A 15,752-nucleotide genomic window follows, 5' to 3' on the forward strand; every position below is an offset into this window, starting at 1 on the left:
CAAAATAATGTTCTTCATGGTGTACATGGTGTCAATTCGTTCAGGAAATTTGTTTTCATTTGGTGGAGTTTCACTGGACTCACATTTGTTTCTTCTTGTTGAACATTTAGTGACAACAACATCACCTATCCTTTCCACGAAACTCTCAACAATCCCAACTCCGACACTCCCAACAACAATCCCAACTCCGACACCCTCAACAATCCCAACTCCGACACTCTCAACAACAATCCCCATGTCCTCCATGATCACTCCAACGGTCATTACGAGAGGTAAAGGAACCTGCATTTGTCTTGTTCTGTTGAGATTTTTTTGTCGGTTCAAACTGGCATCTTAAAGCCGAAACATTGAATGATCATGATCCACTTTTATAAATCTGATTTGATGATGACTGGATTAATGTTCACATATTGACATTTTTAGTGATAACAGAGCGAGAGAGCAATTTAATTTGCTTTTGTAACATTAGCGTATCTTAATTAATTATGTGTTCTGAACAGTATTCTGGCTTTGGAATTGATAATAGAAAGAATCCGAGCAACAACAGCAAGGAAATTTACGAGATATAATTTTGTTTTCTCTTCGTGCAACTCGTGCACCGCCTCCTGAAGGGAGTGGCAGAACCGGTCATTGTATTATCCTCTCTGGGACATATATATGTATATGTGGATTACATGAGATCGAGGATTTGTTCAATTCGTCTGCGGAGGGGGGTGGTGTGGTGTGCAATAAAATAATGACTGTTTTTACACACATTTTTTTTTTTTGGCTTTTTCTTTTGGCTTTTTCTTGAGGAAATACTTCATGGCCAGATGCCCTTCCTGACGCCAACCCTGGTCGCCTTTTACGACACTCAGGGATATGGTACACCTATTCTTACTGGGGCATACACCAGGACCAGTACACTGGTACTCATTTTGCCGAACTCGAAGGATGGCAGGCTGAGTCAACCCCCTGGTGTTAATTCAGCAGCCAACGGAGCTTAAACTCAGAACCCTAGAATCCCAAGCCACCACCCGAACCACTAAGCCAGCACCAGGCTTGGGGTGGGGGGGGGGTGCAATGAGAAGCACATAATGCCTCAAGTTCATCAGGTTTCCTCCTTTTCAGTTTCATGTGAAACAACAGTTTCGACTTTTTCGAAAGCTTATCAGATGTGGTTGTGGTTTCATGTTTTTTTTGGCCTCCAGGAGGGGTGTCACACAAAATGCCATGAAAATCTATTTATACACGTCATCACAGCATTTGTCCAATGGCTAAACACCCCTTGGGAAACGGGGATATTATTCCTTTTAATATTGTATTGTAATCGCATCGATATGATGCGAATGTCATTGTTGTTATTCCTTTTGTGATTGGAAGCGGCCTTGAAAATACTCCATGAAGAGCACTCCGTCTGGCTTCGTTCGGATTTAGCCCTCCACAGAAAAAAACACTCTTGAAGGGGAACATTTAGACGCTGCAACTGCCGTCGTGGAACCATTCGTCCTCCCACCAAGAACGTTTGTGTGTGAAAAGTAACGACCGAATGTATCCCAGTCAGGCAGACAGACAAACGGGCACAAAATTTTGCATTTTTGATTTGATAACATTTCAAGCCACAGATCTTTCCAAGCAGGTGAAAGCTTTCAACTGTTTTTCTTTGAACGGTTCTTGGCAGTTTTTCCATTCTGTTCTTCTCATTGATGATCATCTATTACAAAATTAAACTTCGATGGTTTTTACATCACAGAGTTTGTATTGCAGTGCAAAGATTGCTAATTCGGTTTGTTACAAGAGAAGGCAGATAATGCAAGTCAACTGGTTGATTAATTTCCAATAATTGATTCCCTTTTGAACGTAGAATGCACGGGATGGGGAGATCCTCACTACACCAGCTTTGATGGAAAGAAATTTAATTTCCAAGGAACCTCCACATATGTAATGCTACAGGTAAGGTGAAGTGAGCTTGTTCAAAGAAGAGTGCAGATATTTATGATGTAAAATGACAAAGATTTTCATGAAAAACAGCAATATATTTTTGTAAATGCTTGAGAAGTTGATGAATAATTGGTGAAAACCACATCACAGACTAACAATTATAAAAATATGTATCTTTGTTCAGCTTTGCAATGAAACGAATTGGCGGGTGTTGGTAAAGAATGAGCATCGCAATGGGAAGACCAAGGTCTCCTACACCGGGAAGTGCTCACGCAAGTGTATGGAAAGGAAGTACAGTTTTTCGGAAGCAAGCGGTTCAAGGTATTTTGTTCACAATCACATCAACATAATCAGTTTTACCTTTATTGCATTTGTTCTTTTTTCTGATTTGTACATTGTTGGTTTGCCCGAAAACTAACTGGATTTAATTTCTTGCAGCTGGATGGGGTTCTTAAAAACATGCCGTACAAATTCTCCAATGGATCAGACTCATTCCATGTGCTCCATTGGGGTCGCTACCGTTACCTGATTACTGACTTTGGCCTTGAGGTGTTGTACGACGGTCATCATAATGTGCGAGTGCGTCTACCAAACACCTTCTCTGAGAAGGTCTGCGGCCTCTGTGGAAACATGGACAGCCAGACCAGTAACGACTTCAGAATGAAGAATGGCACGTTGACGGACAATGCGGCACATTTTGGGAACAGCTGGAAGATTGGTGATGAAAACAATGAGTATGTTGGTCTCCATTGCCTTTTTACTTTCATTAAATAAATACCTCACGACATCTTGTTTGCCATTTGTCGTGTGTTGCACTTTTTGATTGATATTATTTCATGAAGATCACAAAAACCTCAAATGAACACATCTGCAATCAATTGCGAATTTTGTTTTTGACCGAACTCACAGAGATGTTGATGATGATGGCACAATCCTTGTGCTGAACGCAACGTTGAAGGAGACAGCAAGAAGGAACGAATCTTGTGGGATGTTGCTCCTGAAGGATGGCCCTTTGCTGCTTGCCATAGCAAGTTCGACCCACGCGTTTTCTTGGAGGACTGCGTGTTTGAATATGTTGTCCGTGATATGGTGAAGGAAGCGCTGTGTGAAGCTTTGGAGTCATACTTTGTCACCTGCTCAGCTGATGGAGTGCAAATGCAAACATGGAGGAAACCAGATCTTTGTCGTAAGATGGCATTAACTTTTTGGGATTGTCATTTTGTTTTCACAAATAACAACAGCAAATATAGCATGTGTGTGTTATTGATTAATTATTATAATTCTAATGACAGACGTTTTTATGACCAGGATTTCCTTTTCTTATCTCTCAGCTCTACAATGCCCATCAAATAGCTCTTACACAATGTGCGTTCCCGACACTGTTGCAACTTGTTCCAACTCTGAAATGAAAGAATTACAACAGAGCACTTGCGTTGAGGGCTGTGAATGTGATGCTGGCCTTGTTTGGGATGTGGATCATTGTATCACGGAAGTGGAATGTGGATGTATGCAGGACAACAGTTATTACAATGTGAGTATCGGGACAAATGAATAAAAACCCTCCACTGGAGAGTCACACAACAATGAATCGTGAATGTTTTGTTTTTGCGATCATGTTGTTTGCAACTTTGGATTGTCATGAAATTGTATCGGCAAGGATGACACTGAGGATTTCTCCACAGTTCAATGAGTCCTTCATTACTGAGGGTTGCAGTCAACAGTGCACCTGCCAAACCGGTGGAAATATCAGCTGTGTATCTTTCACGTGTGACTTGAACGTCAATCACTGCAAAGTGAAAGAAGATGGAATCTTGGGCTGTGTTCCAATAGGTAAGATTTAAGCAAAGGGAAGTGGCATCTGCTTTGAGAGGAAACATTTCTTTTCACTTTTTCTTCCATCCTCTCCCTGAGCAGAAACAATCATCTCCTCTTGCAAATAATTTAATTTGTTTGTATAATATATGTGAAAGTAAAACTCAATCATCATGACAATTGTTGGAAATGTAAAACATTCCTCATGGACTCGGATTTTCTTCTCTCTTTCAACGATTGAATTGAAAGTTTCTTCATTGAATGGAATATCTTGCTCGAATTCATGAACTGGTTGTCAGTAATCAACTCTAAGGTTTGTCTTTATTATACGTATTTCCTTCATGGTGACGTTTTCATTGTTGATGTTCAAACAAATGTCTGCAGCTTCTCACTATTTTCATATATCATTGTGTTGCTTTGGTCTGTTGCAAATGATGGAAGATATTTTCGTCTTTTTGTTTCAATCACAATTCTCAAGGGACTGCGTTTTCACCAGAACTCATATGTGATCCACAATGCTTGCTTGCATCATGCTTTTCATCATTTGAATATGTTTGTGTGTTTGTGAAACAAAACCCTCTTGTGACTATTCCTGACATTTTGCTCGCTTTCTTTGGAAAAAGATTGCAGCAAGTGAGGTTAGCGCGTCGCTTCGATTGAAGTTGTGGGAAAATTTGCCTGCACTTAAAAATATTTACCAGATCCTTTAAGCTTCTTTGTCCCAATTGTGGAGGAATAGAGGGAATGCAGATCAACTGTAAAGCACATCAAATTCCACTGCCCGACTTAACACTACTTAACACAAACAAAGGGGTGAGGTGTAAGATCACATCACAAAAGTGAGAATAATATAAAAAGTAAAGAGGTGCAACATTGCTGTGCTGTTTGTTGTTCACGTGGTTGTGTGTAACTTATATTTTGCCATTTGCTTATTCCATTTTTTTATTGCCTTTCTTCTTCATGTGAAAGTTTTTTTTTTCATGTCATGTTTTACACATCATGTGTGCATAAGGTCCTCCGTGAGAGTCAACAACAATGGGTTCATGACTATTTACCCCATTTTTCAGGTGGTTGTTCAAATGTTGGCATTCCTCCATTTGGCTCTGTCCATGGTGTCAGCTTCCTGGAGACCCAAACATTCTGTATCTTTCTCGACTTTTTCAATCCATGTGTTTTTTGGATGTTCTGTCGATTTTCTTCCTTTAATCACGATCATTACTCCTTTCTTTGTAATCTCATCTTCTCACATTCATTGCACATGACCACAACAGTTGCATCATCCATTCTGAAGCTCTTCTTCATCAGCATTGATATTTAATCTCTTCCTCATTTCTGAGCTGTTCTTTCTTTCAGAGACAATCCATTTGTCCATCGTATTATTGTAATTTCTGCCCTTTCCATTAGTTTTGCCATCTTTCATCTGCATTGCCCATGTTTCTCCTCCACGCATCAATCTTTTCCACAAAACTCTCAACAATGGAAATCCTGACAGAGCAGTGTGATGCAGCCTTTATTAACTCAAACCTTTGCAGAGAATGGAATTTTTGTGTGCTTCATCCTCCCACATAATTTTCACCATTTATTCTCGTCTGATGTTATCTCCATTTCATGACTAATTTACAGACGGATAGCCGGATGGACAACCTGAAAACATAACGCCTCCGGCTTTCAGCGAGGGAGGCATAAAAATGCATTTTACAAATTTCACGTTTCACCTTCTGCAATTATTCGTGCAGTTCCTCATGAGCTGTAATCATGAGTGAACTGGCAATAACAGGGAATCTTCTGTACTTTCTTTGCAATATCACAAGGAATTTTGTGAGCAAAAATATTTCATGAAGTTCTAAACTTCACTTTTAATATTGCGCAGATTTGGAAATTGATCATCAAAATATGATTTAACCAAAAACAGTGCTCTTGATATAAAATATAATCAGTGTTTCAGAGCATTAACAGAACGATTGCATTTACTGAATCCAAAATAATGTTCTTCATGGTGTACATGGTGTCAATTCGTTCAGGAAATTTGTTTTCATTTGGTGGAGTTTCACTGGACTCACATTTGTTTCTTCTTGTTGAACATTTAGTGACAACAACATCACCTATCCTTTCCACGAAACTCTCAACAATCCCAACTCCGACACTCCCAACAACAATCCCAACTCCGACACCCTCAACAATCCCAACTCCGACACTCTCAACAACAATCCCCATGTCCTCCATGATCACTCCAACGGTCATTACGAGAGGTAAAGGAACCTGCATTTGTCTTGTTCTGTTGAGATTTTTTTGTCGGTTCAAACTGGCATCTTAAAGCCGAAACATTGAATGATCATGATCCACTTTTATAAATCTGATTTGATGATGACTGGATTAATGTTCACATATTGACATTTTTAGTGATAACAGAGCGAGAGAGCAATTTAATTTGCTTTTGTAACATTAGCGTATCTTAATTAATTATGTGTTCTGAACAGTATTCTGGCTTTGGAATTGATAATAGAAAGAATCCGAGCAACAACAGCAAGGAAATTTACGAGATATAATTTTGTTTTCTCTTCGTGCAACTCGTGCACCGCCTCCTGAAGGGAGTGGCAGAACCGGTCATTGTATTATCCTCTCTGGGACATATATATGTATATGTGGATTACATGAGATCGAGGATTTGTTCAATTCGTCTGCGGAGGGGGGTGGGGGGGGTGTGCAATAAAATAATGACTGTTTTTACACACATTTTTTTTTTTGGCTTTTTCTTTTGGCTTTTTCTTGAGGAAATACTTCATGGCCAGATGCCCTTCCTGACGCCAACCCTGGTCGCCTTTTACGACACTCAGGGATATGGTACACCTATTCTTACTGGGGCATACACCAGGACCAGTACACTGGTACTCATTTTGCCGAACTCGAAGGATGGCAGGCTGAGTCAACCCCTGGTGTTAATTCAGCAGCCAACGGAGCTTAAACTCAGAACCCTAGAATCCCAAGCCACCACCTGAACCACTAAGCCAGCACCAGGCTTGGGGTGGGGGGGGGGGTGCAATGAGAAGCACATAATGCCTCAAGTTCATCAGGTTTCCTCCTTTTCAGTTTCATGTGAAACAACAGTTTCGACTTTTTCGAAAGCTTATCAGATGTGGTTGTGGTTTCATGTTTTTTTTGGCCTCCAGGAGGGGTGTCACACAAAATGCCATGAAAATCTATTTATACACGTCATCACAGCATTTGTCCAATGGCTAAACACCCCTTGGGAAACGGGGATATTATTCCTTTTAATATTGTATTGTAATCGCATCGATATGATGCGAATGTCATTGTTGTTATTCCTTTTGTGATTGGAAGCGGCCTTGAAAATACTCCATGAAGAGCACTCCGTCTGGCTTCGTTCGGATTTAGCCCTCCACAGAAAAAAACACTCTTGAAGGGGAACATTTAGACGCTGCAACTGCCGTCGTGGAACCATTCGTCCTCCCACCAAGAACGTTTGTGTGTGAAAAGTAACGACCGAATGTATCCCAGTCAGGCAGACAGACAAACGGGCACAAAATTTTGCATTTTTGATTTGATAACATTTCAAGCCACAGATCTTTCCAAGCAGGTGAAAGCTTTCAACTGTTTTTCTTTGAACGGTTCTTGGCAGTTTTTCCATTCTGTTCTTCTCATTGATGATCATCTATTACAAAATTAAACTTCGATGGTTTTTACATCACAGAGTTTGTATTGCAGTGCAAAGATTGCTAATTCGGTTTGTTACAAGAGAAGGCAGATAATGCAAGTCAACTGGTTGATTAATTTCCAATAATTGATTCCCTTTTGAACGTAGAATGCACGGGATGGGGAGATCCTCACTACACCAGCTTTGATGGAAAGAAATTTAATTTCCAAGGAACCTCCACATATGTAATGCTACAGGTAAGGTGAAGTGAGCTTGTTCAAAGAAGAGTGCAGATATTTATGATGTAAAATGACAAAGATTTTCATGAAAAACAGCAATATATTTTTGTAAATGCTTGAGAAGTTGATGAATAATTGGTGAAAACCACATCACAGACTAACAATTATAAAAATATGTATCTTTGTTCAGCTTTGCAATGAAACGAATTGGCGGGTGTTGGTAAAGAATGAGCATCGCAATGGGAAGACCAAGGTTTCCTACACCCGGAAGTGCTCACGCAAGTGTATGGAAAGGAAGTACAGTTTTTCGGAAGCAAGCGGTTCAAGGTATTTTGTTCACAATCACATCAACATAATCAGTTTTACCTTTATTGCATTTGTTCTTTTTTTCTGATTTGTACATTGTTGGTTTGCCCGAAAACTAACTGGATTTAATTTCTTGCAGCTGGATGGGGTTCTTAAAAACATGCCGTACAAATTCTCCAATGGATCAGACTCATTCCATGTGCTCCATTGGGGTCGCTACCGTTACCTGATTACTGACTTTGGCCTTGAGGTGTTGTACGACGGTCATCATAATGTGCGAGTGCGTCTACCAAACACCTTCTCTGAGAAGGTCTGCGGCCTCTGTGGAAACATGGACAGCCAGACCAGTAACGACTTCAGAATGAAGAATGGCACGTTGACGGACAATGCGGCACATTTTGGGAACAGCTGGAAGATTGGTGATGAAAACAATGAGTATGTTGGTCTCCATTGCCTTTTTACTTTCATTAAATAAATACCTCACGACATCTTGTTTGCCATTTGTCGTGTGTTGCACTTTTTGATTGATATTATTTCATGAAGATCACAAAAACCTCAAATGAACACATCTGCAATCAATTGCGAATTTTGTTTTTGACCGAACTCACAGAGATGTTGATGATGATGGCACAATCCTTGTGCTGAACGCAACGTTGAAGGAGACAGCAAGAAGGAACGAATCTTGTGGGATGTTGCTCCTGAAGGATGGCCCTTTTGCTGCTTGCCATAGCAAGTTCGACCCACGCGTTTTCTTGGAGGACTGCGTGTTTGAATATGTTGTCCGTGATATGGTGAAGGAAGCGCTGTGTGAAGCTTTGGAGTCATACTTTGTCACCTGCTCAGCTGATGGAGTGCAAATGCAAACATGGAGGAAACCAGATCTTTGTCGTAAGATGGCATTAACTTTTTGGGATTGTCATTTTGTTTTCACAAATAACAACAGCAAATATAGCATGTGTGTGTTATTGATTAATTATTATAATTCTAATGACAGACGTTTTTATGACCAGGATTTCCTTTTCTTATCTCTCAGCTCTACAATGCCCATCAAATAGCTCTTACACAATGTGCGTTCCCGACACTGTTGCAACTTGTTCCAACTCTGAAATGAAAGAATTACAACAGAGCACTTGCGTTGAGGGCTGTGAATGTGATGCTGGCCTTGTTTGGGATGTGGATCATTGTATCACGGAAGTGGAATGTGGATGTATGCAGGACAACAGTTATTACAATGTGAGTATCAGGACAAATGAATAAAAACCCTCCACTGGAGAGTCACACAACAATGAATCGTGAATGTTTTGTTTTTGCGATCATGTTGTTTGCAACTTTGGATTGTCATGAAATTGTATCGGCAAGGATGACACTGAGGATTTCTCCACAGTTCAATGAGTCCTTCATTACTGAGGGTTGCAGTCAACAGTGCACCTGCCAAACCGGTGGAAATATCAGCTGTGTATCTTTCACGTGTGACTTGAACGTCAATCACTGCAAAGTGAAAGAAGATGGAATCTTGGGCTGTGTTCCAATAGGTAAGATTTAAGCAAAGGGAAGTGGCATCTGCTTTGAGAGGAAACATTTCTTTTCACTTTTTCTTCCATCCTCTCCCTGAGCAGAAACAATCATCTCCTCTTGCAAATAATTTAATTTGTTTGTATAATATATGTGAAAGTAAAACTCAATCATCATGACAATTGTTGGAAATGTAAAACATTCCTCATGGACTCGGATTTTCTTCTCTCTTTCAACGATTGAATTGAAAGTTTCTTCATTGAATGGAATATCTTGCTCGAATTCATGAACTGGTTGTCAGTAATCAACTCTAAGGTTTGTCTTTATTATACGTATTTCCTTCATGGTGACGTTTTCATTGTTGATGTTCAAACAAATGTCTGCAGCTTCTCACTATTTTCACATATCATTGTGTTGCTTTGGTCTGTTGCAAATGATGGAAGATATTTTCGTCTTTTTGTTTCAATCACAATTCTCAAGGGACTGCGTTTTCACCAGAACTCATATGTGATCCACAATGCTTGCTTGCATCATGCTTTTCATCATTTGAATATGTTTGTGTGTTTGTGAAACAAAACCCTCTTGTGACTATTCCTGACATTTTGCTCGCTTTCTTTGGAAAAAGATTGCAGCAAGTGAGGTTAGCGCGTCGCTTCGATTGAAGTTGTGGGAAAATTTGCCTGCACTTAAAAATATTTACCAGATCCTTTAAGCTTCTTTGTCCCAATTGTGGAGGAATAGAGGGAATGCAGATCAACTGTAAAGCACATCAAATTCCACTGCCCGACTTAACACTACTTAACACAAACAAAGGGGTGAGGTGTAAGATCACATCACAAAAGTGAGAATAATATAAAAAGTAAAGAGGTGCAACATTGCTGTGCTGTTTGTTGTTCACGTGGTTGTGTGTAACTTATATTTTGCCATTTGCTTATTCCATTTTTTTATTGCCTTTCTTCTTCATGTGAAAGTTTTTTTTTTCATGTCATATTTTACACATCATGTGTGCATAAGGTCCTCCATGAGAGTCAACAACAATGGGTTCATGACTATTTACCCCATTTTTCAGGTGGTTGTTCAAATGTTGGCATTCCTCCATTTGGCTCTGTCCATGGTGTCAGCTTCCTGGAGACCCAAACATTCTGTATCTTTCTCGACTTTTTCAATCCATGTGTTTTTTGGATGTTCTGTCGATTTTCTTCCTTTAATCACGATCATTACTCCTTTCTTTGTAATCTCATCTTCTCACATTCATTGCACATGACCACAACAGTTGCATCATCCATTCTGAAGCTCTTCTTCATCAGCATTGATATTTAATCTCTTCATCATTTCTGAGCTGTTCTTTCTTTCAGAGACAATCCATTTGTCCATCGTATTATTGTAATTTCTGCCCTTTCCATTAGTTTTGCCATCTTTCATCTGCATTGCCCATGTTTCTCCTCCACGCATCAATCTTTTCCACAAAACTCTCAACAATGGAAATCCTGACAGAGCAGTGTGATGCAGCCTTTATTAACTCAAACCTTTGCAGAGAATGGAATTTTTGTGTGCTTCATCCTCCCACATAATTTTCACCATTTATTCTCGTCTGATGTTATCTCCATTTCATGACTAATTTACAGACGGATAGCCGGATGGACAACCTGAAAACATAACGCCTCCGGCTTTCAGCGAGGGAGGCATAAAAATGCATTTTACAAATTTCACGTTTCACCTTCTGCAATTATTCGTGCAGTTCCTCATGAGCTGTAATCATGAGTGAACTGGCAATAACAGGGAATCTTCTGTACTTTCTTTGCAATATCACAAGGAATTTTGTGAGCAAAAATATTTCATGAAGTTCTAAACTTCACTTTTAATATTGCGCAGATTTGGAAATTGATCATCAAAATATGATTTAACCAAAAACAGTGCTCTTGATATAAAATATAATCAGTGTTTCAGAGCATTAACAGAACGATTGCATTTACTGAATCCAAAATAATGTTCTTCATGGTGTACATGGTGTCAATTCGTTCAGGAAATTTGTTTTCATTTGGTGGAGTTTCACTGGACTCACATTTGTTTCTTCTTGTTGAACATTTAGTGACAACAACATCACCTATCCTTTCCACGAAACTCTCAACAATCCCAACTCCGACACTCCCAACAACAATCCCAACTCCGACACTCTCAACAACAATCCCCATGTCCTCCATGACCACTCCAACGGTCATTACGAGAGGTAAAGGAACCTGCATTTGTCTTGTTCTGTTGAGATTTTTTTGTCGGTTCAAACTGGCATCTTAAAGCCGAAACATTGAATGATCATGATCCACTTTTATAAATCTGATTTGATGATGACTGGATTAATGTTCACATATTGACATTTTTAGTGATAACAGAGCGAGAGAGCAATTTAATTTGCTTTTGTAACATTAGCGTATCTTAATTAATTATGTGTTCTGAACAGTATTCTGGCTTTGGAATTGATAATAGAAAGAATCCGAGCAACAACAGCAAGGAAATTTACGAGATATAATTTTGTTTTCTCTTCGTGCAACTCGTGCACCGCCTCCTGAAGGGAGTGGCAGAACCGGTCATTGTATTATCCTCTCTGGGACATATATATGTATATGTGGATTACATGAGATCGAGGATTTGTTCAATTCGTCTGCGGAGGGGGGTGGGGGGGGTGTGTGCAATAAAATAATGACTGTTTTTACACACATTTTTTTTTTTTTTGGCTTTTTCTTTTGGCTTTTTCTTGAGGAAATACTTCATGGCCAGATGCCCTTCCTGACGCCAACCCTGGTCGCCTTTTACGACACTCAGGGATATGGTACACCTATTCTTACTGGGGCATACACCAGGACCAGTACACTGGTACTCATTTTGCCGAACTCGAAGGATGGCAGGCTGAGTCAACCCCCTGGTGTTAATTCAGCAGCCAACGGAGCTTAAACTCAGAACCCTAGAATCCCACGCCACCACCCGAACCACTAAGCCAGCACCTGGCTTGAGGAGGGCTGGGTGCAATGAGAAGCACATAATGCCTCAAGTTCATCAGGTTTCCTCCTTTTCAGTTTCATGTGAAACAACAGTTTCGACTTTTTCGAAAGCTTATCAGATGTGGTTGTGGTTTCATGTTTTTTTTGGCCTCCAGGAGGGGTGTCACACAAAATGCCATGAAAATCTATTTATACACGTCATCACAGCATTTGTCCAATGGCTAAACACCCCTTGGGAAACGGGGATATTATTCCTTTTAATATTGTATTGTAATAGCATCGATATGATGCGAATGTCATTGTTGTTATTCCTTTTGTGATTGGAAGCGGCCTTGAAAATACTCCATGAAGAGCACTCCGTTTGGCTTCGTTCGGATTTAGCCCTCCACAGAAAAAAACACTCTTGAAGGGGAACATTTAGACGCTGCAACTGCCGTCGTGGAACCATTCGTCCTCCCACCAAGAACGTTTGTGTGTGAAAAGTAACGACCGAATGTATCCCAGTCAGGCAGACAGACAAACGGGCACAAAATTTTGCATTTTTGATTTGATAACATTTCAAGCCACAGATCTTTCCAAGCAGGTGAAAGCTTTCAACTGTTTTTCTTTGAACGGTTCTTGGCAGTTTTTCCATTCTGTTCTTCTCATTGATGATCATCTATTACAAAATTAAACTTCGATGGTTTTTACATCACAGAGTTTGTATTGCAGTGCAAAGATTGCTAATTCGGTTTGTTACAAGAGAAGGCAGATAATGCAAGTCAACTGGTTGATTAATTTCCAATAATTGATTCCCTTTTGAACGTAGAATGCACGGGATGGGGAGATCCTCACTACACCAGCTTTGATGGAAAGAAATTTAATTTCCAAGGAACCTCCACATATGTAATGCTACAGGTAAGGTGAAGTGAGCTTGTTCAAAGAAGAGTGCAGATATTTATGATGTAAAATGACAAAGATTTTCATGAAAAACAGCAATATATTTTTGTAAATGCTTGAGAAGTTGATGAATAATTGGTGAAAACCACATCACAGACTAACAATTATAAAAATATGTATCTTTGTTCAGCTTTGCAATGAAACGAATTGGCGGGTGTTGGTAAAGAATGAGCATCGCAATGGGAAGACCAAGGTTTCCTACACCCGGGAAGTGCTCACGCAAGTGTATGGAAAGGAAGTACAGTTTTTCGGAAGCAAGCGGTTCAAGGTATTTTGTTCACAATCACATCAACATAATCAGTTTTACCTTTATTGCATTTGTTCTTTTTTCTGATTTGTACATTGTTGGTTTGCCCAAAAACTAACTGGATTTAATTTCTTGCAGCTGGATGGGGTTCTTAAAAACATGCCATACAAATTCTCCAATGGATCAGACTCATTCCATGTGCTCCATTGGGGTCGCTACCGTTACCTGATTACTGACTTTGGCCTTGAGGTGTTGTACGACGGTCATCATAATGTGCGAGTGCGTCTACCAAACACCTTCTCTGAGAAGGTCTGCGGCCTCTGTGGAAACATGGACAGCCAGACCAGTAACGACTTCAGAATGAAGAATGGCACGTTGACGGACAATGCGGCACATTTTGGGAACAGCTGGAAGATTGGTGATGAAAACAATGAGTATGTTGGTCTCCATTGCCTTTTTACTTTCATTAAATAAATACCTCACGACATCTTGTTTGCCATTTGTCGTGTGTTGCACTTTTTGATTGATATTATTTCATGAAGATCACAAAAACCTCAAATGAACACATCTGCAATCAATTGCGAATTTTGTTTTTGACCGAACTCACAGAGATGTTGATGATGATGGCACAATCCTTGTGCTGAACGCAACGTTGAAGGAGACAGCAAGAAGGAACGAATCTTGTGGGATGTTGCTCCTGAAGGATGGCCCTTTTGCTGCTTGCCATAGCAAGTTCGACCCACGCGTTTTCTTGGAGGACTGCGTGTTTGAATATGTTGTCCGTGATATGGTGAAGGAAGCGCTGTGTGAAGCTTTGGAGTCATACTTTGTCACCTGCTCAGCTGATGGAGTGCAAATGCAAACATGGAGGAAACCAGATCTTTGTCGTAAGATGGCATTAACTTTTTGGGATTGTCATTTTGTTTTCACAAATAACAACAGCAAATATAGCATGTGTGTGTAATTGATTTATTATTATAATTCTAATGACAGACGTTTTTATGACCAGGATTTCCTTTTCTTATCTCTCAGCTCTACAATGCCCATCAAATAGCTCTTACACAATGTGCGTTCCCGACACTGTTGCAACTTGTTCCAACTCTGAAATGAAAGAATTACAACAGAGCACTTGCGTTGAGGGCTGTGAATGTGATGCTGGCCTTGTTTGGGATGTGGATCATTGTATCACGGAAGTGGAATGTGGATGTATGCAGGACAACAGTTATTACAATGTGAGTATCGGGACAAATGAATAAAAACCCTCCACTGGAGAGTCACACAACAATGAATCGTGAATGTTTTGTTTTTGCGATCATGTTGTTTGCAACTTTGGATTGTCATGAAATTGTATCGGCAAGGATGACACTGAGGATTTCTCCACAGTTCAATGAGTCCTTCATTACTGAGGGTTGCAGTCAACAGTGCACCTGCCAAACCGGTGGAAATATCAGCTGTGTATCTTTCACGTGTGACTTGAACGTCAATCACTGCAAAGTGAAAGAAGATGGAATCTTGGGCTGTGTTCCAATAGGTAAGATTTAAGCAAAGGGAAGTGGCATCTGCTTTGAGAGGAAACATTTCTTTTCACTTTTTCTTCCATCCTCTCCCTGAGCAGAAACAATCCTCTCCTCTTGCAAATAATTTAATTTGTTTGTATAATATATGTGAAAGTAAAACTCAATCATGATGGCAATTGTTGGAAATGTAAAACATTCCTCATGGACTCGGATTTTCTTCTCTCTTTCAACGATTGAATTGAAAGTTTCTTCATTGAATGGAATATCTTGCTCGAATTCATGAACTGGTTGTCAGTAATCAACTCTAAGGTTTGTCTTTATTATACGTATTTCCTTCATGGTGACGTTTTCATTGTTGATGTTCAAACAAATGTCTGCAGCTTCTCACTATTTTCACATATCATTGTGTTGCTTTGGTCTGTTGCAAATGATGGAAGATATTTTCGTCTTTTTGTTTCAATCACAATTCTCAAGGGACTGCGTTTTCACCAGAACTCATATGTGATCCACAATGCTTGCTTGCATCATGCTTTTCATCATTTGAATATGTTTGTGTGTTTGTGAAACAAAACCCTCTTGTGACTATTCCTGACATTTTGCTCGCTTTCTTTGGAA

General features: G+C 39.8%; 1 protein-coding gene across 1 annotated transcript in view; it reads left to right on the top strand.

Annotated features, from left to right (window-relative positions):
• LOC147007715 (IgGFc-binding protein-like) overlaps positions 1–15,752 on the top strand; it is a gene marked incomplete at its 3' end in the record, with an annotated part of 83,997 nt that overhangs the window by 46,679 nt on the left and 21,566 nt on the right. The window contains 21 exon segments of the mRNA XM_085866546.1: positions 111–272; positions 1,844–1,932; positions 2,105–2,174; positions 2,177–2,241; positions 2,359–2,654; positions 2,830–2,951; positions 3,252–3,451; positions 3,603–3,750; positions 5,820–5,981; positions 7,895–7,950; positions 8,069–8,364; positions 8,540–8,817; positions 8,963–9,162; positions 9,314–9,461; positions 11,531–11,668; positions 13,243–13,331; positions 13,504–13,641; positions 13,759–14,054; positions 14,230–14,507; positions 14,653–14,852; positions 15,004–15,151. Of these exon segments, the coding sequence (XP_085722672.1) occupies positions 111–272; positions 1,844–1,932; positions 2,105–2,174; positions 2,177–2,241; positions 2,359–2,654; positions 2,830–2,951; positions 3,252–3,451; positions 3,603–3,750; positions 5,820–5,981; positions 7,895–7,950; positions 8,069–8,364; positions 8,540–8,817; positions 8,963–9,162; positions 9,314–9,461; positions 11,531–11,668; positions 13,243–13,331; positions 13,504–13,641; positions 13,759–14,054; positions 14,230–14,507; positions 14,653–14,852; positions 15,004–15,151 (3,579 nt within the window).

This window comes from Eptatretus burgeri, unplaced genomic scaffold, assembly GCF_056783735.1.
Source record: "Eptatretus burgeri isolate ZD-2024b unplaced genomic scaffold, Ebu_testis_v1 Ebu_testis_scaffold_40, whole genome shotgun sequence".
Classification (NCBI taxonomy): domain Eukaryota; kingdom Metazoa; phylum Chordata; class Myxini; order Myxiniformes; family Myxinidae; genus Eptatretus; species Eptatretus burgeri.